The 24726-nt window shown below is 42.3% G+C and overlaps 1 protein-coding gene across 1 annotated transcript in view; it reads left to right on the top strand.

Annotated features, from left to right (window-relative positions):
• The first annotated feature begins 120 nt into the window (after positions 1–120).
• Positions 121–24726, top strand: part of LOC112068647 (F-actin-monooxygenase mical2b) — a 54389-nt gene continuing 29783 nt past the window's right edge. Inside the window, 2 exon segments of the mRNA XM_070438261.1 lie at positions 121–300; positions 13759–14139. Coding sequence (XP_070294362.1) covers positions 13879–14139 — 261 coding nt within the window. The 5' untranslated portion in view covers positions 121–300; positions 13759–13878.

The following is a 24726-nucleotide window of genomic DNA, read 5'->3' as shown; positions in this document are numbered from 1 at the left end:
CCTTTATAATTTAAATTTCGAGCACGGTGTATCAGAAGTTACCATTGGGTCTTGTAATCTCCTGCACCGCCCTCATGCAATAGACGGGAGGTACTGTGGTGGTGAGACAGAGTGAGACAGTAATTTAGCCCAGTAGTAGTTTAGAATGAGTGACTGGAAGAGACACACCGACACATATAGCCAGCGCAAATTCTATTAGATACATTTTCTCTGACCGGTTATTGCGGTTTTGAATATACCTCTTCAATCAACTGCGAAGACTGGGCCAGTTGATTTATTTTTTCTCCTCTGTAAACTAAGGTAAGTCACACTTCCAATTACGCATGTTTCACAAATCAGTGACCGCTGGACAGATGTCTAGGCAATTGAACAACATGACAGTTGAGTCTGAACACTGTGACATAGTTCATTCAAGGTTGTAAAATCGAATCTTATTTGAGGAATTGATTTCGTTTCTCCACTGTGGGATTTGTACATGTTCTTTGCTTTAGTATTTAAATACATTCATTCTGATAGGATTAGATACAGATTCCYGTACATACAGTAAGAGCCTGTGTGTCTGAACTGGATAATAAAACATCTGRTTTGTCTCCATACTCTGATAAAATAGCTCTGTGTGKTCAACCATTATAATAATGATGTGTCTCCACCATAATCCAGGTTTAAAAGCCTTTTATACTTGATGTTTCTGGCTGAGTTTTACAATGTTATAGGCTACTACCATGGCATGGTATTTTCTTTAAAGTCACATTGAGTTACAATATTTTGGATTCATTTATCAATTGAAATCAAGATTTATTTATATGACACATTTCAGACATGAATGCCACACAATGTGCTTCACAGGAAAAAACATAAATAAAAAACAATGAAAATAAGTACAGACATATTTAGTACACAACAAACATAAAAGGATAAAAAAACTAAAGAATAACAATACAAACTGAAAGACTAAAAAAGCACCCCAAGGAAAAGCAAAGCTAAAAAGGTGTGTATTAAGATCTCTTTTAAATATGTTCAGTTTCGACCCCCCTCGGGTTCTCTGGCAGGCTATGCCTTTATTCTTGATGTATCTGGCTGAGTTTTACAGTGGTATAGGCTTCCACCATAGCATGGTATTTTCTTTACATTGAGTTACATTAAGAGAAAGACAATGATTAAACAGTCATTTTTTGARGGTTCATCACCCTTTTATCTCAGGAAAACKATATTATTATTTGATTGTTTTCTTAATCATAGTATATTGTAAAGGCTCCATTATGTTGTATTTATATCAACAGATATTACTGTCTGCACAAGCCAGTGCGAATGTGGGCACAAATACACAGGGAGAGGAATTGTGACACTGTCTGTCTGCTTTAGCGCTGCTGTTTCTGTCAGATGAATTAATGTTCCCCTTTCATAAGAATTATGGGAAGTTCTAAGCTTACTCACTAACCTGTGTTTGATTTTGAGTTTGAACTTGTGGCTTTAARTAATACTGTACAGTAGGCTATATTTTTCTTTGTCCCAGGTGAGGCACATTAGTTACAGCACACATGGTCAGATGATCACAGATCCGTTTCAGAGACATCTGTAAGGTATTTAGATACAGTATATAATCTGTTATAAGCACACATTTTAGATGACTGAAATCTGGATGGAATTGTCAATTTTCATTTTGGTACTCTTGAAAGTGTACCAAAATGTATGTGGGGGAATCTGTCTGATTATGTTTATCTCAAAGTCACTCTAGAAAACAGGCCACTGTGAGTATCTGGCCATGAGAGAGCAGCTGTGACTCAGTAAGGACATTTTGAGAAAGCAGCAGCAATCATACAGTCATGTCATTTTCCGCCCCCTCTTGAATGAGCAATAATTTCCTGTGCATCCTGTGCCGGTTGAAAACATGGCACGCTCTTCCTCACACTGCTGTARGAYTTAAAGTCCTGCTTTATTACKCTGTGATTCACTACCTTACTGATAAAGTATGTGTCAACATCTCAATACACTACATGTCTGTCTCTGAATCTGTCTCAGGTATTGGTTGTCCATGTGTGATTCAAGTACTCTGTTCTCCCTGGATTCGATAAATATTGCACACTCAAACAAAAAACGCAATACTTTTCTCCTTTCTTGCTGGAATTTCCTCAGGAATGTTCAATCTTGTTAGTATTTCTTGTGCTATAAAGCAACTGAARTTAAGGAACAGTAAAACTAATATTGTTCAGTAAGATTTATACACTTGCTGTTAGCCATGGGAGTATACTCTTAGAACAAAAATGTTCTTTGGTCTACTGTATATAACTTTTAGGTGTTCCATATAAGAAGCAAGCGATAGAAMCCTTTTTGGTTCTATATGGAACCTTTTCCCAAGACTATACAACATAAACAAATGTGATTACTTCAGTGCCAATGTTTTTGCGCAGTGTATACAACAGACATTAATAAATCAAAAGTTTATCTGTAGCGGTCCACTTCTGTCATTTTTCTTCTCTTGTTTTTATCACCATACCTATGCTATCTGGAATAACAATAAATCATCAGGTTTGACTTGCTCTCCCCRAAAGCAGATTTCTAGAAAGATCACAAGGTTTTATATCAGTAGTGAATGTARAGATGTAAAGATGCTGAAGGTTTATGGTCTCTCKCTAGACGTCACAGTTAGTCTAATTGAGGGGGTGGGTGTGTAAAGATCAAATCCACGCTGATTTAATACGTTTTAATGTGTTTGCATGAAAATTCCCAAATGTTGTTAAAACTCAAGAGTTAGTGTGTTGCCAAAATATCAGAAATTGCCCCCCTAAGGGAGTTTCCCAATCTCAGCATGAACCTGTTGTTCTTGTAATTTTGTCAAAATTGACTTAGATGGTAATGCTGCCAGCAGCCAGTTTCATCTTCTAAGTTTGTAATTAGTGGTTGTGTCGAGGCTTCAGGGGGGGACTGGGACAAAAATTCAGCCCTGGCATTTTAGCCACACCATTAGCAACACCAGCCCACATCCACATAATGATTCACATTTCCTGTTGCTGCAGGATACTTTCCCTGCTGTAGCAAACTGGCTCAAATTAAGATCGTACAACTGTGTGTCTCTGTTTTCTTCCTACCTCCACTGTACTCACCTCTGAGCTGTCTCTGCTAAGCCTCCTTTCCCACATCACTGGCACCAGAAGACCAGGGGACCCCACTGCCTGCGCTGGGCCCAGCAAGATCCTAGTTGTGAATGAATAAACACATGTATTAGATAAAACAATTGGTGAATCTAATTGTATAACTGGTTTAACTAATATAACTGGTTTTAAATTAACCAAGCCTTTGGATTCAGAGCTATGTCACTCTCTCAGGGCACACTACAGTAAAGAAGACAAATAAGCTGAAGTCAGCATTACTTTTGTCTCTGTCAGTCAGCAGACAGCATTCCAAATGAGCACCGTATTCCAGCCTGACTGGTCTGTCTGTAGGCTTATTCACAATATCCCAGAGCAGAACTGTGTGAACTTTCTTCTTCCTCTTTGCATTATTTCCTTCCTAGAGCCACACTGTGGAAGTGAGCACATGTTTCCAGGCAACAGCTCCAGCACCAGGACAGAAAGAGGATGTGGGAGGTTGAGGCTCAGAAAGCAAATCACTTGCAGGATTTATGCATGGTTTAAATTGGTTGATCCTTTCAGTAGGATCCCGCTCTGCCAACTTAAACCACCACGGTCATCAGCAGGATATAAAATCGCCACCTAGACTACATTAACAAGTTCCCCCTGGCTTGTACAAGCTCAGAAATGGTCATTTAGGGAACTTAAAAGGAGTTTGTATGAAAGGCACAGGCGAGACCCAAATGCAGACACAGGAGGCAGATGGTTGGAGTCTTACAATGTTTATTAATCCAAAAGGGGAGGCAAGGAATGGTCGTGGACAGGCAAAAAGGTCAAAACCAGATCAGAGTCCAGGGGGTAGTGGCAGACAGGCTTGTGGTCAAGGCAGGCAGAATGGTCGGCAGGCAGGTACCAAGTCCAGAAACAGGCAAGGGTCAAAACTGGGAGAACTAGAAAAAGGAGAATGCAAAAGCAGGAGAACGGGAAAACCGCTGGTTGACTTGGAAACATACAAGACGAACTAGGCACAGAGAGACAGGAAACACAGGGATAAATACACTGGGGAAAATAAGCGACACCTGGAGGGGGTGGAGACAATAACAGGAACAGGTGAAACAGATCAGGGTGTGACAGTTTGAGTCAGGCCTTGTGCTTTAACCTCCAGCAAAGGCAGTTTCACAGTGGCAGCTCTCCATCCCTTTGATCTGGACAGGAAAGCAGACGCACTCACATATCAGATGACCCAATAACACATCAGAGCTCTGTCACAAAAGTAAACATACCTTAATAGAAAATGACTCAAGTTAAAGTGAAAGTCACCCAGTAAAATAGTACTTGACTAAAAGTCTATAAGTATTTAATTTTAAATATACTTAAGTATCAAAAGTAAATGTAATTGCTCAAATATACTTAAGTAGCAAAAGTAAAAGCATAAATCATTTTAAATTCCTTACATAAAGCAAACCAGACTGCACTCTTTTCTTGTTTTTTAGACAGTGGCATACTCCAACACTCAGACACAATTTACAAACAAAACATGTGTGTTTAGTGAGTCTGTCAGATCAGAGGCAGTAGACATGACCAGGGATGTTCTCTTGATAAATGCATGAATTGGACCAATTTCCTGTCTTGGTTAGCGTTGAAAATGCAATGAGTACCTTTGGGTGTCAGATAAAATGTATGGAGTAAAAAGTACATTATTTTCTTTAGGAATGTAGTGAAGTAAAAGTTAAAGTTGTCAAATATAAATAGTAAAGTAAAGTACAGATACCCTAAAAACTACTTAAGTAGTACTTGAAAATATTTTTACTTAAGTACTTTACACCACTGGCTGGAGGCATGTCATGACTTTCTTTACCCTGAAATTACTGTAAGGATTAAAGTAGAATTGTGTTTACAGAGCAACAACCCCTAAGCACTCCATCATTGTGTCTATGATCACAATAAATGGTCACCAAATGTCATGGACAGAGTCCAGCAGTCCTTTTTCTGAAGAGTGGCACAGATCTTTCAGGTCTGATGGAGCTGTTCTCTTTGTGGTCAGCAACACAGTGTATTTATGTTTGTAGAGTGGTCTTATACAGATGTCAGGCTATCCTCCAGGACATGTGCTGTTTTCCTCTGGAACATGACACCTGTCTATTCTGAGCATGACATCCCTGAAAGCTGCCTTACCGGCTCCTCTATTCCTTCCCTGTGGTCACACACTGTCCTATAAACCCCTCGGTGCCATTCTGAGACATGGAACAGGATCTCTGGATCCATTTGCCTCTGCTGACTGTCTGTCTGACTGTCTGACTGTCTGGGGGAATGTCAGTTACCAAAAAATCTGCCTTCAGTGTGCAGTCACTTCTCACCTTACGGGTCTTGATCTCAATCACATTGTGAGGATCTCATGTTACTGTATGGTATATTGGTGTAATGATTGCATTGAATATGTCATCAGTGTTTCCAAGATTTATCAATGTTGATTTAAGAACATCAGAGCATTCTTTGTGTGCGATCTTTTTACATGGCGAGAGTTCACTGCGTTTGTCAGCTATTTGCTCATTTATTTGTGTGAAATGAAGAAAGGAATGTGGCGCTGGATAAGGTCAAACTATTGTGTGCCAAGTGGATTACATACTGTATGTCAAACTTCAAATAGCTGGACAGACATTATTTGTGTGCTTTGTGTGTCTGAAGTTTGTCCCGATAAATCTGTCTCCAAGTCCAAGAGGACATGTGGTTAACACACACTGCGTTGGTCAGACAGGCCTCCAGACGGCAGACGGCTGCTTCACCTCTCTAGTGCCTGCTTCTGTGTAAATTTATTATTTTCTCCTCTCTAGATGAATGACATTCACTGGGGCCGGCCAGATAACGCAGTGTTTTTAACCGTGTCCAAGACGCTCTCCTTTGTTTTGGCACCGYTGTCTGAAGAAACAGCCAGATTTCTTAGAGTTGAGATAGTACAAGCGAGTTATGAGGGCTGGAGAGGGGCAAAGTTGTTGGCGGGATGCTGGAACATATGTTTTCTTAGATTGTTGTCCAGCTCTGAGGCGTAATGTCTGCTTATCAGGGGTTGAGGGCTTACTTCCTGGTTTCCTTCAGTTCTCTCGGTAATTAACTGCATTACGTGTTATTCCCAGCCCTCCCATTGTTTTCCTTTGAGTCGTCAGCTTCCCATTGTATTTTGATAGCTAGAGGCTGTGTGGAGCAATAACGTTGGACATCAAGTCATTGTTTTGTGTTTTACTGGTCTAGCAGTATGTACTATATTGCTCAGTTTCTATGGCCTTGGCTGATGTAGTAATGGGCACACTTATTAAGTTATTGGTCAGTGTTTACTGCCTTAGACCATGTATTGCCTGGTTGGTTGTTATTAGACCAAGTCTTAATACAACCTGACACTGGTGTTGTTATAAAAGTATGTGAGGTGTTAAGGTGACTTGGGTTTCTTCTCATTAAATGTGCTCCACTACCAGTCTCATTGCATGGAGCTGCATGTGTAACTGAGGGGGAATTTAAGTCACAGCTGATGGCTCATGTGGTATGGAAATTAAACCTATTTTGATTCTTATCAAGAATGTAAGCGCATGAGCAACCATGCTAATGAGAGTGTCGGTTATAACTCAAATTGAATAAATGAAACATTCCAGAATGTTAGTGGTTAAACCACAGCTAGTGGTTAAATAATTGTTTTGGTCTCAGAGAAAATGTGCCGATTATTTACAGTATAATGCGTATACAGGTATGTGTGTGTTTGAGGGAGTGTGTGTCTCTGGCTAGCTCCCTGTAGCTGTTCTGCCTTGGCAGGCCAGCTGTAACAGGTACATACTTCACATCTCTGGAATTTCTCCTCTGGAAACTGATAGCATGTGCACTCATCCCTCTGAAAAATGCACTGGATTACCTGAGCTCAGAATAACCTTCAGGAGATATACTATATACTATAGCTCTGCCTCAGTTTTTGTATACTCTGTCAGAGTCATGAGTAAAGTGTCTTTAAATAACAAAGTTATGAGAACTATTATCTAATACAATAACAGGTAACTGAGACAGCTGTGGTGTACTGTGAAAGCACCAGTGATGGGATGGTTTGTTTGATATAACAGGCATAAAATGAGTAGCTAGTGTTTGCAAATGGATTAGTCATTAGCCAAGTCATAGATGGGCAGATACGATTTAAAAAACAGGTACGATTGTTAAAACCTGTACAGTATGGTGAAATTGAACGTCCAGGCTCTCATAAAAACAGCTTGGAATGGCCATTGATCCTGCTCTTTGTCTCTCTCTCTCTCTCTCTCTCGCTCTTTCTCTCTCGCTCTCTTTTTTATACGTGTGTTTTTTACGGGTGCTCTGTGGGTTGGTGTTGTCTGCCTGCGGATTGCCTTTCCATGCTGTCAGATGGAGATCATGGGTGAGGTCATGGGATTCCATCTGGGACAATGTAGCATCAGCTCTTCTAGCTGACCATACAGTGCCTTCGAAAAGTATTCGGACCACTTGACTTTTTCCACATTTTGTTACGTTACAGCCTTATTCTAAAATGTATTAAATAATTTTTTTCCCCTCATCAATCTACACACAATACCCCATAATGACAAAGCAAAAACAGGTTGAAAGGTTTGCTAATTTATTACAAATAAAAAAACTTAAATATCACGTTTACATAAGTATTCAGACACTTTACTCAGTACTTTGTTGAAGCACCTTTGGCAGTGATTACAGCATTGAGTCTTCTTGGGTATGACGCTGCAAGCTTGGCACACCTTTATTTGGGGAGTTTCTCCCATTCATCTCTGCAGATCCTCTCAAGCTCTGTCAGGTTGGATGGGGAGGGTTGCTGCACAGCTATTTTCRGGTCTCTSCAGAGATGTTCGATCCGGTTCAAGTCCGGGCTCTGGCTGGGCCACTCAAGGACATTCAGAGACTTGACTTGTCCCGAAGCCACTCCTGCATTGTCTTGGCTGTGTGCTAAGGGTCGTTGTCCTGTTGGAAGGTGAACCTTCAACTCAGTCTGAGGTCCTGAGCGCTCTGGTGCCGGTTTTCATCAAGGATCTCTCTGTACTTTGGATCGTTCATCTTTGCCTCGATCCTGACTAGTCTACCAGTCCCTGCCGCTGAAAAACATCCCCACAGCATGATTCTGCCACCACCATGCTTCACCGTAGGGATGGTGCCAGGTTTCCTCCAGATGTGATGCTTGGCATTCAGGCCAAAGAGTTCAATCTTGGTTTCATCAGAGCAGAGAATCTTGTTTCTCATGGTCTGAGAGTGTTTAGATGCCTTTTGGCCAACTCCAAGCGGGCTGTTATGTGCCTTTTACTGAGGAGCGGCTTCCGTCTGGCCACTCTACCATAAAGGCCTGATTGTTGGGGTGCTGCTGAGATGGTTGTCCTGCTGGAAGGTTCTCCCATCTCCACAGAGGAACTCTGGAGCTGTGTCATTGACCATCAGGTTCTTGGTCACCTCACCTGACCAAGGCCCTTCTCCCCCGATTACTCAGTTTGGCCAGGTGGCCAGCTCTAGGAAGAGTCTTGGTAGTTCCAAACATTTTTCATTTAAGAAGGATGGAAGACACTGTGTTCTTGGGGACCTTCAATGCTGCATACATTATTTGGTACTCTTCCCCAGATCTGTGCCCTGACACAATCCTGTCTTGGTGCTMTACGGACAATTCCTTTGACCTCATGGCTTGGTTTTTGCTCTGACATGCACTGTCAACTGTGGGACCTTATATAGACAGGTGTGTGGCTTTCCAAATCATGTCCAATAAATTGAATTTACCACAGGTGGACTCCAATCAAGTTGTAGAAACATCTCAAGAATGATCAATGGAAACAGAATGCACCTGAGCTCAATTTCGAGTCTCATAGCAAAGGGTCTGAATACTGTAAATAAYGTATTTCTGTTATCTATTTTTTATAAATTTGTAAACATTTGTAAAAAACTGTTTTCATTATGGGGTATTGTGTGTAGATTGATGAGGGGAAAGCATTTATTTAGTCAATTTCAGAATAAGACTGTAACGTAACAAAATGTGGAAAAAGTCAAGGGGTCTGAATACTTTCCAAAGGCRCTGTGAGGGCAGTGTGTGCTAGCTTTCATTAACCAACACAGAAAGACCTCTCCAGCAGGTCTTTATACTGTAGCTTTTTTAAAAACAATTTGTGAAGCTTGGAGCACAAACCTCTGGTTGTATTTAAACTTCCCAAGCAGAAGTTGTAGTTACTGTATGTCTTAGTTGGAAATGGTCTGATATTGTGATAGCCGCATATTAAAATTGCTTCCTGAAATGTTGCTTTGGCAGTACAACTACTTGTTAGTGGTAGACCAAGCGGTTGTTTACTGTAGTTCAACAGAAGTCCTTATGTTTTTTGTTATGAAATCTATACAGAAAAAACAGTTGCAAATACCATCATGTTGTCACATCTAACTTGTCCAAGAGAACAAAGCAGGCCTTTCAGGATTTTCTCACCATTTGCTGTTATTTCAACAATGGTGTGAATGGAGATGTTGTGTTGTACCATAACTTGCATGGTAAGGGGAACACGCTTACCCCACAAATGCATAATAATACATCCTTTGCATAAACAAATTACCCTGCCCCAAGCTAATTAAAGCACCTGTATGCTATGCTGAGCCCCTCCCAGCCCTCTCTCAGCACTCATGAACATTACATCACCAAAACACACTGATAACAGCCTACAGAATGGGCACAGAGTCATGAGCACGCCATTGGATATCTGTGGTTGAACCATTGACAGAGCTCGGTAGGCGTTGCCTCTGGTTCCTTGTTGATAGAGCAGTTCAGTGCTATGTGAGGCATGCAGCGTTGGAATGCAGTCTGGGGCTTGGCTGTCTCCAGAGCGAGGCCTGTAGGGTTTTGTGTYTGACACTGGGGCAGGAGCCGGGGGTCACTATGGTGTGTGTGTATCAGCCTGGGGACAGAAGTTGACACCCCTCCCACATTGTCCTCAATACGAGCTGGCATCCCATTATCCAGGATGAATGACTGTAAGGCAAAGAAACAACAACAGCGAACAGGATGCAACATATACAGCTAGTTTGGGCCAAACAGGATTCTGTAAGATAGAATGATTTTGTTTGTATGAGAACTGGCATGTTTTCAGTGACCACAAATAGTGCTGATGTTCCAGGGAAAATCCTTTCAGACTGTATTTTGTTCTTTTTTGAATTAGCCCACTGTAATACAGTCCCAAAATGCATCATCATGAGTGACACTTTGCTTCTTGAAAATCCTATATCTTGAAAACTCGACTGCTGACATGCAAAACATTTTGAGACTGTATCAACTGTGGACTAATACCTAAAGATTTTTCCTTTAAGTATGCCTATTTAGAGTTTCCAAAATGCATCACTGAAAGCTGTCTGAGAACCAAGACTTGGTTCAAGGACTTGACAACAGAAGACAAGTCTCATGTATCTTTGCTCCAAGCTAACACCTCCCATATGGAGTTGCTTATCATGTGGTATATCGATCTCTCAACAGATGGCATATCGATCTCTCAACACCTGCTGCACAGTGGAAGAGGAGAGGTGGTGTCACTCGGCCCAACTCCAGTAGGCAGCAGAGCAGATACACTACATGACCCTTTGCTGCTATAACAGTATCCACTCTTCTGGGAAGGCTTTCCACTAGATGTTGGAACATTGCTGTGGGGACTTGCTTCCATTCAGCCACAAGAGCATAAGTGAGGTTGGGCACTGATGTTGGGCGATTAGGCCTGGCTCGCAGTCGGCGTTCCAAGTCATCCCAAAGGTGTTCGATAGTGTTTAGGTCAGAACTTTGTGCAGGCCAGTCAAGCTCTTCCACACCGATCTCGACATTTCTGTATGGACCTCGCTTTGTGCACGGGGGCATTGTCATGCTGAAACAGGAAAGGCCCTTCCCCAAACTGTTGCCACAAAGTTGGAAGCACAGAATTGTCTAGAATGTTATTGTATGATGTAACGTTAAGATTTCCCTTCACTGGAACTAAGGTCTAGCCGGAACCATAAAAAACAGCCCCAGACCATTATTCCTCCTCCACCAAACTTTACAGTTGGCACTATGCATTCGGGCAGGGAGAGTTCTCCTGGCATCCCCCAAACCTAGATTCGTCCGTCGGACTGCCAGATGGTGAAGCGTGATTCATCACTCCAGAGAATGCGATTACACTGCTCCAGAGTAGTGAGCTTTTCACCACTCCAGCCAACACTTGGCATTGTGCATGGTGATCTTAGGCTTGTGTGTGGCTGCTCAGCCATGGAAAGCCATTTCATGAAGCTCCCGACGAACAATTCTTGTGCTGACTTTGCTTCCAGAGGCAGTTTGGAACTAGTGAAGCTACGCGCTTTAACACTTGGCGGTCCCATTCTGTGAGCTTGTGTGACCTACCACTTCGCGGCTGAGTTGTTGTTGCTACTAGACGTTTCCACTTCACAATAACAGCACTTACAGTTTACCGGGGCAGCTCCAGCAGGGCAGAAATTTGACGAACTGACTTGTTGGAAAGGTGGCATCCTATGACGGTGCCAGGTTGAATGTCACTCAGCTCTTCAGTACAGGCCATTCTACTGCCAATGTTAGTCTATGGAGATTGCATGGCTGTGTGCTCAATTTTATACACCTGTCAGCAACGGGTGTGGCTGAAATAGCCGAATCCACTCATTTGAAGCGCTGTCCACACACGTTTGTATATATAGTGTACCTCCCCCAGACCCTGTGGTGTTAGTTGGGGTGGAGGTGGAGAGTGGGGGACGACACCGCAGCAGGTCCTGCTGGGCTGGGCTCACCTCTCCCCTGGCCAAGTCCAGCACAGCCCAGCCCTCTCCATGGATGATTTGAATAGCAAAGGACTGCTATTCCCAAACCTCACAGAAGCCATGGTCCCCACCCAAAAAGTTCCCATATTTTTAGGAGAGGTTTCCATGTTATGCTTTTATGTTGTGCTCTGGTGTGGATTCCCTGGCATGATTTTCAAATGTTTGATTAGTGGTTTTTGAAAGAGGGGATTGAATTATTTTTCTTGTGTCAGTTAAATCTTTTCAATATATGGTGTGTGAGGGTATTGCTACAAGTAAAAGTAAGCATATGTAAGCCTCATTCATAATTAATGAAGAGTTTTCGGTCTCTCAGTTAAGGTGTGGCCTGAGTACCACCCTGGCCACTCAATGATACAGAGAGGTTGTCCTCAAACTAATATTCTGTTTCACTTTTATCCTTCGGACCTGTCGAGACATCAATATTATCATAGGGTATTCAATGGCTTTGAAATCCTATAGGGGAGCGGAAAAAAAACCCACAACTCTCAACATGGTCTCACAGCATTTCGYATTATTCTGTAAGTAAAATTCGAGACATTACATTTAGTATGTGTTACGTTTCATATGGTATGTATTCATTTGTGGATGTTGTATGATATGTTATGAATGACAATTTGTATGATAAGTTACGTATTGCAATTTGTACAATACGTTGTGAATTTGCAAAACGTACAATATGTTACGCATTTGCAAAACCTCTAATATGTTACAAATTCACATTTGTTTTGGCTAACATTAGCTATGTGGCTAATGCTAACATTCGTTTTTTAGGGGTTAGAGTTAAGGTAAGGAATTAGGTTAGGGTTAGGGTTAGCTAAAAGAGTTAAGGTTAGGAAAAGAGTTAGCTAAAATGCTAAGTAATTGCAAAGTACCTAAAAAGTAGTAAGTAGTTGCAAAGTTGCTAATTAGTGCATATCACTCATACTAATTTGAGTGTCCCGGATGTACATTTACTATGTAATGTAGACCTATGAGACTAGTCTACAACTCTAGGTAGTATATCCAGGKGTATGTGTCCCCCTTCTGCGGATGAAAAAAATGAACCTCTGTCCAGTTTTCAGCCGCAAGACAAGCACTTTTTTCTCCCTGCTTAGCAGTATGTCCGTGTCCACTAGTGCCAAGTCAGTGATGTGCAAACAGGCATGGGCCGAACTGTCTGACCTCACTGAGCTGTCTGGTATTTTTATCCATAGATTTGGTCATTAGAATGAAATGCACTGTACTTTGTAAATGGAAGCCATGATTAATTAATGTGTTGATATTCTCTGTGTTACTGTATTTCATTTAGTTCATAGAAATGTTTTGAAACACGTTTCTATTTTGAGCTTTTGAACTTTGCCATTGACTTTTGGAAATGTGCACTCTTCCACAGTCCATTGTTGACCAGAAATGAAGACAATAATTATCCCAGGATCTATCTAGAAACAATCAGTTAGTATGGCATGCTGTATTAGTTTGTCAGAAAATAAAAATGCTTTCTTTGAGAGCTCAAACACATCTATTCTTACACTGGAAATATAAGTCAGTGATTTGAAGTAAAATAAATGCAATGAAACCTGTTCTGTAGAAAACCAGTGATTGTTGCAGGCTGGTTAATTGACTGTCTCCCTAATTGTCTTCCCCATGCCCTAAAGGAACTTGTCTATTCCCTCTGTGATTATTCTGAAGAAGGCCATTGAAGGCCGAAACGTCAACCATTTAAACTTACATAATAAAACTAAGAATGGTTAGCGAGGGTTGTGCCTTTTCCTGTCCAAAATTTGACTGTTTAATTTTTTCCCCAATGTTCCATAAAGTTCCATCTGTTAAGGATTCTACACTTCTAAAGGCCGTGCAATGACATCAGACTCAATATGTTTTCTCTGTACCTCCTCAGATTGGGCATGACCATGGGGGCCAGGCTGTGGGTGTAGCCACTGAGACAGCTGGGGGAGAGCGAGAGAGGAGGAAAGGCAAGCTAGCACCAGCCAAGCACCCTGCACTCCTCCTGGGAAAGATGGGGGAGACAGAGGAGGAGAAGGACCAGGCAGGGAAGCTGTTTGAGAACTTCATCCAGGCCTCCACCTGTAAGGGCACCCTGCAGTCCTTCAACCTCCTGTGCAGGCTGCTGGATCTAGACCCTCAGGACCATGAGACATTCTACTGTAGTCTGAAGACCAGGCTCACCTCCTGGAGGGCCAAAGCCCTCTGGACCAAGCTGGACAAGAGAACCTGCCACAAGGAGTACAAGAAGGGCCAGGCCTGTGTGGGCACCAAGGTAAGCTAACAGCCACTCACCATGACATTCGAAGGACACTTGCTTTGCATCATACAGAGGTGTTGTATATACCTCTGGTGTTATTTTATTTTAAAAGTAGAACATTTGCAGCCATCCACTTCCTTATGTCTGAAGCACAGGCTTCTAGCGAGGGCAATTTTGGGGCTTCACCATGTTTCATTGAAATGTACAGCTGTGTGTCATCCGCATAGCAGTGAAAGTTAACATTATGTTTTCGAATGACATCCCCAAGAGGTAAAATATATAGTGAAAACAATTGTGGTCCTAAAACGGAACCTTGAGGAACACCAAAATTTACAGTTGATTTGTCAGAGGACAAACCATTCACAGAGACAAACTGATATCTTTCCGACAGATAAGATCTAAACCAGGCCAGAACTTGTCCATGTAGACCAATTTGGGTTTCCAATCTCTCCAAAAGAATGTGGTGATCGATGGTATCAAAAGCAGCACTAAGGTCTAGGAGCACGAGGACAGATGCAGAGCCTCGGTATGACGCCATTAAAAGGTAATTTACCACCTTCACAAGTGCAGTCTCAGTGCTATGATGGGGTCTAAAACCAGACTGAAGCATTTCGTGTACATTGTTTGTCTTAAGGAAGGCAGTGAGTTGCTCCGCAACAGCCTGTTCTAAAATGTTTGAGAGGAATGGAAGATTCGATATAGGCCGATAGTTTTTTATATTTTCTGGGTCAAGGTTTGGCTTTTTCAAGAGAGGCTTTATTACTGCCACTTTTAGTGAGTTTGGTACACATCCGGTGGATAGAGAGCCGTTTATTATGTTCAACATAGGAGGGCCAAGCACAGGAAGCAGCTCTTTCAGTAGTTTAGTTGGAATAKGGTCCAGTATGCAGCTTGAAGGTTTAGAGGCCATGATTATTTTCATCATTGTGTCAAGAGATATAGTACTAAAACACTTGAGTGTCTCTCTTGATCCTAGGTCCTGGCAGAGTTGTGCAGACTCAGGACAACTGAGCTTTGGAGGAATACGCAGATTTAAAGAGGAGTCCGTAATTTGCTTTCTAATGATCATGATCTTTTCCTCAAAGAAATTCATGAATTTATTACTGCTGAAGTGAAAGCTATCCTCTCTTGGGGAATGCTGCTTTTTAGTTAGCTTTTCGACAGTATCAAAAATAAATTTAGGATTGTTCTTATTTTCCTCAATTAAGTTGGAAAAATAGGATGATCGAGCAGCAGTGAGGGCTCTTCGATACTGCACGGTACTGTCTTTCCAATCTAGTCGGAAGTCTTCCAGTTTGGTGTGGCGCCATTTCCGTTCCAATTTTCTGGAAGCTTGCTTCAGAGCTCGGGTATTTTCTGTATACCAGGGAGCTAGTTTCTTATGACAAATGTTTTTAGTTTTTAGGGGTGCAACTGCATCTAGGGTATTGCGCAGGGTTAAATTGAGTTCCTCAGTTAGGCGGTTAACTGATTTTTGTCCTCTGACGTCATTGAGTAGGCAGAGGGAGTCTGGAAAGGCATCAAGGAATCTTTGGGTTGTCTGAGAATTTATWGCACGACTTTTGATGCTCCTTGGTTGGGGTCTGAGCAGATTATTTGTTGCGATTACAAACGTAATAAAATGGTGGTCCGATAGTCCAGGATTATGAGGAAAAACATTAAGATCCACAACATTTATTCCATGGGACAAAACTAGGTCCAGAGTATGACTGTGACAGTGAGTAGGTCCAGAGACATGTTGGACAAAACCCACTGAGTCGATGATGGCTCCGAAAGCCTTTTGGAGTGGGTCTGTGGACTTTTCCATGTGAATATTAAAATCACCAAAAATTTGAATATTATCTGCTATGACTACAAGGTCCGATAGGAATTCAGGGAACTCAGTGAGGAACGCTGTATATGGCCCAGGAGACCTGTAAACAGTAGCTATAAAAAGTGATTGAGTAGGCTGCATAGATTTTATGACTAGAAGCTGAAAAGATGAAAACGTCATTTTTTTGTTGTTGTAAATTGTAATTTGCTATCGTAAATGTTAGCAACACCTCCGCCTTTGCGGGATGCACGGGGGATATGGTCACTAGTGTAACCAGGAGGTGAGGCCTCATTTAACACAGTAAATTCATCAGGCTTAAGCCATGTTTCAGTCWGGYCAATCACATCAAGATTATGATCAGTGATTAGTTCATTGRCTATAACTGCYTTTGAAGTGAGGGATCTAAMWTTAAGTAGCCCTATTTTGAGATGTGAGGTATCACGATCTYTTTCAATAATGGCAGGAATGGAGGAGGTCTTTATTCTAGTGAGATTGCTAAGGCGAACACCGCCATGTTTAGTTTTGCCCAACCTAGGTCGAGGCACAGGCACGGTCTCAATGGGGATAGCTGAGCCGACTACACTGACTGTGCTAGTGGCAGACTCCACTAAGCTGGCAGGCTGGCTAACAGCCTGCTGCCTGGCCTGCACCCTATTTCATTGTGGAGCTAGAGGAGTTAGAGCCCTGTCTATGTTGGTAGATAAGCACCCCTCCAGCTAGGATGGAGTCCACTCCTCAACAGGCCAGACTTGGTCCTGTTTGTGGGTGAGTCCCAGAAAGAGGGCCAATTATCTACAAATTCTATCTTTTGGGAGGGGCAGAAAACAGTTTTCAACCAGCGATTGAGTKSTGAGACTCTGCTGTASAGCTCRTCWCTCCCCCTAACTKGGASGGKGCCAGAGACAATTACTCRATGCYGACAYATCTTTCTAGCTGATTTACASGCTGAAGCTATGTTGCRCTTGGTGACCTCTGACTGTTTCATCCTAACATCGTTGGTGCCGACGTGGATAACAATATCTCTATACTCTCTACACTCGCCAGTTTTAGCTTTAGCCAGCACCATCTTCAGATTAGCCTTAACGTCGGTAGCYCTGCCCCCTGGTAAACAGTGTATGATCGCTGGATGATTCGTTTTAAGTCTAATACTGCGGGTAATGGAGTTGCCAATGACTAGGGTTTTCAATTTGTCAGAGCTAATGGTGGGAAGCTTCAGCRTCTCAGACCCCGTAACGGGAGGAGTAGAGACCAGAGAAGGCTCGGCCTCAGACTCCGACTCGCTGCTTAATGGGGAAAACCGGTTGAAAGTTTCTGTCGGCTGAATGAGCGACACCGGTTGAGCATTCCTACAGCATTTCCCTCCAGAAGCCATGAGAATGTTGTCCGGCTGCGGGGACCGTGTGAGAGGATTTGTACTAACGTTACTATCTGTACTTACTGGTGGCACAGACGCTGTTTCATCCTTTCCTACACTGAAATTACCCTTGCCTAATGATTGCGTCTGAAGCTGGGCTTGCAGCACAGCTATCCTCGCTGTAAGGCGATCGTTCTCCTGTATATTATGAGTACAGCRACTGCAGTTRGAAGGCATCATGTTAATGTTACTACTTAGCTTCGGCTGTTGGAAGTCCTGACAAACCATGTCCAGATAAAGCGTCCGGAGTGAAAAAGTTGAATGAAAAAAAATTGAGTGAGGGAAAAACTAAAAATATAAACATTTAAACATTTAAAAAATACATTTAAACTCAGTTTTTCACAATTCCTGACATTTAATCCTAATAAAAATGCCCTGTCTTAGGTCAGTTAGGATCACAACTTTATTGTAAGAATGTGAAATGTCAGAATAATAGTAGAGAGAATGATTTATTTCAGCTTTTAKTTTTTTCATCACATTCCCAGTGTGTCAGAAGTTGGGTGAATTTTGGCCCATTCCTCCTGACAGAGCTGGTGTTTCTGAGTCAGGTTTGTAGGCCTCCTTGCTCGCACACGCTTTTTCAGTTCTGCCCACAAATGTTCTATGGGATTGAGGTCAGGGCTTTGTGATGGCCACTCCAATACCTTGACTTTGTTGTCCTTAACCTCTCTGGGATATAGCGTCCCACCGGCCAACATCCAGTGAAAATGCAGAGCGCCAAATTCAAAATAAATAAATAAATAAATTACTATAAAAATTGAACTTTCATGAAATCACACATGCAATTATTGTGAATCCAGCCAACATGTCAGATTTCAAAAAGGCTTTACGGCGAAAGCAAACAATGCTATTATCTGAGGACAGCACCCCAGTAAACAAACCCAGACAATCCTATTTCAACCCTCCAGGCGCGACACAAAACGCAGAAATAAAGATATAATTAATGCCTTACCTTTGATGAGCTTCTTCTGTTGGCACTCCAATATGTCCCATAAACATCACAAATGGTCCTTTTGTTCGATTAATTCCGTCGATATATATCCAAAATGTCAATTTATTTGGCACGTTTGATCCAGAAAAACACCGGTTACAACTTGCACAACGTGACTACAAAATATCTCATGAGTTACCTGTAAGCTTTGTCCAAACATTTTTAACTACTTTTGTAATACAACTTTAGGTATTTTTTAATGTAAATAATCGATCAAATTTAAGACAGGATGATCTGTGTTCAATACCGGAGGAAAACAAAGCGTAGCTAGCTTTCAGGTCACGCGCCTCTAACAAAGAGTACAGTTCCCTCGAGCCTCATTCTGAACAGTGCTACTTCTTCATTTCTCAAAGGAAAAACCTCAACCAATTTCTAAAGACTGTGGAAGCGATCRGAACTGCAAGAATGTCCCTTAGAAATCTGGATTCTGTTTGTCCTCGGTGTTTCGCCTGCCAAATAAGTTATGTTATACTTACAGACATGATTCAAACAGTTTTAGAAATTTCAGAGTGTTTTCTATCCAAATATACTAATAATATGCATATCTTAGCTTCTGGGCCTGAGAGGCAGGCAGTTTACTTTGGACATGCTTTTCATCCGGACGTGAAAATACTGCCACCTATCCCAGAGAAGTTAAGCCATTTTGCCACAACTTTGGAAGTATGCTTSGGCTCATTGTCCATTTGGAAGACCCATTTGCGGCCAAGCTTTAACTTCCTGACTGATGTCTTGAGATGTTGCTTCAATATATCCACATAAGTTTCCTGCCTCATGATGCCATCTATTTTGTGAAGTGCACCAGTCCCTCCTGCTGCAAAGCACCCCCACAACATGATGCTGCCACCCCCGTCCTTCACGGTTGGGATGGTGTTCTTCAGCTTGCAAGCCTCTCCCTTTTTCCTCCAAAAACAGCGATAGTCATTATGGCCAAACAGTTTCTGTTTGGTCACATTTCTCCAAAAGGTACGATCTTTGTCCCCATGTGCAGTTGTAAACCGTAGTCTGGCTTTTTTATGGCAGTTTTGGAGCAGTGGCTTCTTCCTTGCTGAGCGGCCTTTCGTGGTTATGTCGATATAGGACTCGTTTTACTGTGGATATAGATACTTTTGTACCTGTTTCCTCCAGCATCTTTCACAAGGTCCTTGCTGTTTGTTCTGAGATTGATTTGCACTTTTCGCATCAAAGTACATTCATCTCTGGAGACTGAACGTGTCTCCTTCCTGAGCGGTATGATGGCTGCGTGGTCCCATGGTGTTTATACTTGCGTTCTATTGTTTGTACAGATGAACGTAGTACCTTCAGGCGTTTGGCAATTGCTCCCAAGGATGAACCAGACTTGTGGAGGTCTACAATTTATTTTCTGAGGTCTTGGCTGATTTCTTTTGATTTTCCCATGATGTCAAGCAAAGAGGCACTGAGTTTGAAGGTAGGCCTTGAAATACACCCACAGGTACACCTCCAATTGACTCAAATGATGTCAATTTGCCTATCAGAAGCTTCTTAAGCCATGACATATTTTCTGGAATTTTCCAAGCTGTTAAGACTACAGTCAACTTAGTGTATGTAAACTTCTGACCCACTGGAATTGTGATACAGTGAATTATAATTGAAATGATCTGTCTGTAAACAATTGTTGGAAAAAGGACTTGTGTCATGCACAAAGTAGATGTCCTAACCGACTTGCCAAAACTATAATTTGTTAACAAGAAATTTGTGGAGTGGTTGAAAAACGAGTTTTAATGACTCCAACCTAAGTGTATGTAACCTTCCGACTTCAGGTGTACATTTTGAGACCCCATAGCCAGTATATACTCCCTCAAAATAATCAGAATTAATCTAAGATAACTCAACAAATCTGTCATTAATTTTGACATTTTTGCAGAGGAGATCTTATTCGCGCAATTTTACATCCTAACTTAGATGTTTGGGTGCAGATGCAGTATTTCTCTATATGTGCCCTAACAGATGAAAAAACCCTCACTGAAGTCCAAAACGTACAAACGCCACAAAATGTCATCATAATATATGCACAAACTCTTCCGAACTGTTTCGGCTGGGAAGCATGCCAACGCCTTTACTGTAACTCACTTCAGCACTATCCTCATTGCTCYTCATCCACAGCTCTACAGAGTATTGCCCCTTTCAGCTTGGCAGAATGGTGCATTACAAAGCTACACAGCACCCTCAATCAGTCACCAGAATGCTTTCATAACACACAGCCACAGACAGCATCACTCAGCAAGTGTGATTATTTTCCTTGGTTCTACTGAGGGGGTGGTGTTCTTTATTGGGCCCTCCTGAAAGGTTGGAACCCTGCCCAGATATTATTAAAGTGTGTTTTAAGTTATCCAAAATAATACAGGTTTTACAAGTTCTCTCTGATACCAGCTATAAACCAGGTTGGAACACCATATACCCCCTTGATCTGAGAGTATGCCATGATTAGGTGCTATCCCAGTTCTAATGAACCTTTCATTTAAAGTGTCTGATTGTCTTTAGTCCCGTGCCAAAGAGTTTCAGCTAGGTTTCCTCAGTCTGACAAGCCACAGGACAGCGTAGAATGGCCTTATTGATCAAAGTAATAAAACAGATGTACAGTACAGTCTCTGAGTTCTGGGTAATTAACCATACTGTTGGTACAGTAGGAGAGACTCACATAAGTATTTCATTACTCTGGCTGTGTGGATGAAAGTGTATTTTGTGAAGGAGAAACGACCTTGTAAAAAACGTAGGCCAGAATTCAACTTACCCTCACTTCTTATGTTTGAAGTCTGTTTACAGAATAGGAGATTTAAGGCGTAAAATGATTGACGGACATCTCCCACAGATAGTGGTACAGTATATGGCTCTCCTGTTGTGATTAATTGCGGCCCATCTGCCACAACTTGATAAATTACTTTACTTTCTTCACAAGGAGTGGATGACGTAACCGTTGAGTTAGGGTTTGGTGGTGGTTCACAGGGAATAATAACGTGATAGCATTCCTCACCCAGCCTCCAAATGCCTGCTGGAGTTACAATCTGTATAGGATATGAAGTCATCCCCAGTTTGTTACTGCATACAGCTGGCTATAATGCTAATGACACACACGTACTGTTGGTGTCTTYTATATACGTTTTTAATGAGGAATACAATGAAGGCCCATATGAATGTTTTTTTAAATACGAAGCAGATACACTGAACAGAATGKTCATAGGACACATGATACTGGGCTTAGTCTCTTTCACTGATTATGCTGTTAAATGTAAGTGCTTTAGGCCTATTGAAGTGGCTTCTTGAGCCCGAGATCTGACAAGCTTATTTTATTAGTATCAGAGTTGCTTTGTGCTCGTCTCATCTGAGAGGTCTGGAGAAGTGAGCTGGAGTGGGAAGAGGCCCAGTGAGAGAGACGGTTAGTTTTCCAGGGCGGTGCCGCTGTCCAGTGCCAGATTCTATGGAAACTATTTGGACCGGCTATGTCCTGAAGGTGAGCTCCTGACCTGCACTTCAGCGCCAGTATACCTCAGCAAAATACAGACACTGTTTTCTATTAAGGATCTGATTTGTGTGTTCTCTATATTTATGCATCACAATTACAAAATATGCCCTCTAATTATTAGGCAATCTAACTCCACATTATGACATATACTATTATTGCAGTAATAGCCTAATTAAATKAAATGGCAAAGAGCTTGATAGTTTGTAGTCTCCGTTGTGCAAACATAATTCTCATTGAGCTAGGTAATATGTTTGTAATGGTTTGGGCATTCATGAAATACCTTCAATCATAAGTGTTACATTTCATTTCCTTTTTCTTATGTGAACTTTTATGCCTGTATAATGTTGGCACATACCTCATGTATGAATCACATGGAAACGTTTTCATTGTATTATTGTTTATTACACTGTTCAGTTCCCCAGTCTCTTGCCCTTTAGACTAAACTACAGTGAAGACATGAACTCTTTACTTCACAACCCACTGAATGCGGTGAGCATTAAAGACAGAACAACTGTATTTTATTTCCTACTGTATTTCCCCCCTCATTGTAGAGGAGCTCTCCTTTATAACAGGTTGTCTATGCCATGCTCGTAAATCTCACCCTAGATGGCCCATCATTGAACAGTGTGTCATCAACATTTCCATGCTTGGCATCCTCTCTTGACATCCCTTAATTATATGGTTTGATACTGTGGAAAAGTGTGCTTCCACTGAGCAAATAATTCACTGTATGGAACCTTCTACGGTATGATTTGAAAGTTCAGAGACACACTGTGCCCTCCTTGCCTGTTTCTCAGGCCTATTTCATGCCCAGACAGGAGTATTGCACCTTTTCTCCTCTTCTAATTCCCATGAAGTCCCAGATGACTGTCTGCGAGGGTTGCCAGTTCATGTTGTGGCTCTCCCGGTGGTCTCTCTCAGTTGATTGAGTACCTTAAGTCTGACGTTTCGTCCCAAAACAGCGTGAGCCACCACCGTGCGCTGAGCCAAGCTAGTGAGGCATCACATCATGTCTGCAGGTGCACAGGCTCCGCTCGCTCGCTCACTCACACACACAGTCAGTTTGTTTTACTCCTGTGAAGCCAGAATAAGCATGTGTGTTAAGGAGCTCCACTCAGCCCAGTGTTGGGTGGTGTTCCTGTCAATCTAACCTGGCTGGCAGCATGAACACACTGGAGACCACCAGTCAGCTAATGTCTATGATCTTAGAGGACATACTGTACTCCGTAGAGTGTAACAAGTCATTTGTATTCATTCAAAAACAGTGCAGTTATGGAGGATAATGCTTGGTATCCTTGGTATCCAGTATCCTATAGTTTTGAGCTCCATAGATTGATCAGGATTCTAGGAGAAAATAATTGCCAACTGCCTGACATTGTGTCCACTTTCCATTTTGATAAGCATGTTTGAGTTGGCCTCTAGTCTACATTCTGCATGATCTGAGTTTGATAAACTGTGTTTGTGGCCAATAAACTTTGATTTGATTTTGATTTGATTGACAGCTAATAGGGCTCCAGGTGCACTAAGTAATGAACGGGAGAGAAGTGAAAGGTGAGGTGGGGTGGGGGGTCTTCCACTCCTGGTGAGGAGGTGAGGTCACAGGTGGGGGACAGACAGGAAGTAGCTGAGGTCTGACTCAGCAGAACTGCAGTGGGCCCTCAGGAAGCCCTCCCATCTGCGATAACACAGCATCGCATAGAAACAGGAAAAACAAACCGCTCATCTCTCATAGCACCATAGAGACAGACTAAAACAAAAGTAGTGCTTTGATAGTGATTATCTAGCTCATATCAGGTTTGATAAATCCCCACATTGTGGGATTGTGTGGTTAGGCACATCTGAATAAACTGAGCTGATGTTGTTCTGTGTTTGTGAATAAGGCATTGTTCCACATGTTTTTTTTATTTTTCCTCTGTGGCGGTGATGCTTAACACACCTGGCACGTCTCAGTGACTGTCTGATTCTCCTGACAATGGTTAAAGAGCCCATTCACTTTAATCACTCCTCGTGATGAAAAGAACTGGGCCAGGCCTGTCCAGACACAGCCACGCGCAGCCACCTGGGTTTGACTAGTATACCTGACGAGTATTGAATACCTCATACTCTTACCCCTAGGCTGCTAATGTTATGTTCTCCTTCGCCTCCTGATGACACCCTGCAGCAGACTCACACACGCAGAATGAGAAAACAGAATGACTAAAGCCCAATATTATTTTTATTGCTGGGAGCAGTGGTACCATTTATGGTGTGATCTGGGCAGCTGGCACGTTTAGCTCTGTAAACAGCACCCTGGGAAAGAGCGGGAGAGAGCGGGAGAGAGCGAGAGAGAGAGAGAGAGAGAGAGAGAGAAGGGGGTGGGGATAGAGGGGGGAGAGAAAGTGAAGGAGAGAGTGGGAGAGGGAGAATGAGAGACAGAAGGAAGGATAGAGAGCTAGAGAAAAAGAGAGAGAGTATACCCCATTCAGCTCAGAGCTACAGTATACAAACATGATAAGGCCCCCGAAGCTGGGGCTGAAACACGACCGTGTCACAATATTGATCGGATTGACACCTCCTGTGAGTTCCTGTGGCTCTTCAGGCAAACACACAGGGTGACAGGAAGTGAGTCCCGCTGTTCAAATATACTGCTGGCCCTCCCTGCACACAGGGGGGATTTAGAGGTCAGGTGTGTGGGTTGACTGGGATGGGGAGGAAATAAGGGATCTAAAATGAAAAGGTCACAGTGGGCTGAGATGGCTGAGCCTGGTTGAGAGAGGCTCTGATTGGTTATAAGGTTAAGGAAACAGGAAGCCGCCCAACTCGTTGGCCACTGCAGGGGCTACTGTCTGACTCAGGAGTGGTTGGATGGTGAGAATATTCCTCCGAAGAACTAACACTCCAAAAATGTTCCTTCTCATCCTTTCTAG

This window comes from Salvelinus sp. IW2-2015, unplaced genomic scaffold, assembly GCF_002910315.2.
Source record: "Salvelinus sp. IW2-2015 unplaced genomic scaffold, ASM291031v2 Un_scaffold631, whole genome shotgun sequence".
Classification (NCBI taxonomy): domain Eukaryota; kingdom Metazoa; phylum Chordata; class Actinopteri; order Salmoniformes; family Salmonidae; genus Salvelinus; species Salvelinus sp. IW2-2015.
The sequence above is the reverse complement of the archived record's forward strand: the minus strand, read 5'-3'. Positions and strand labels throughout refer to the sequence as shown.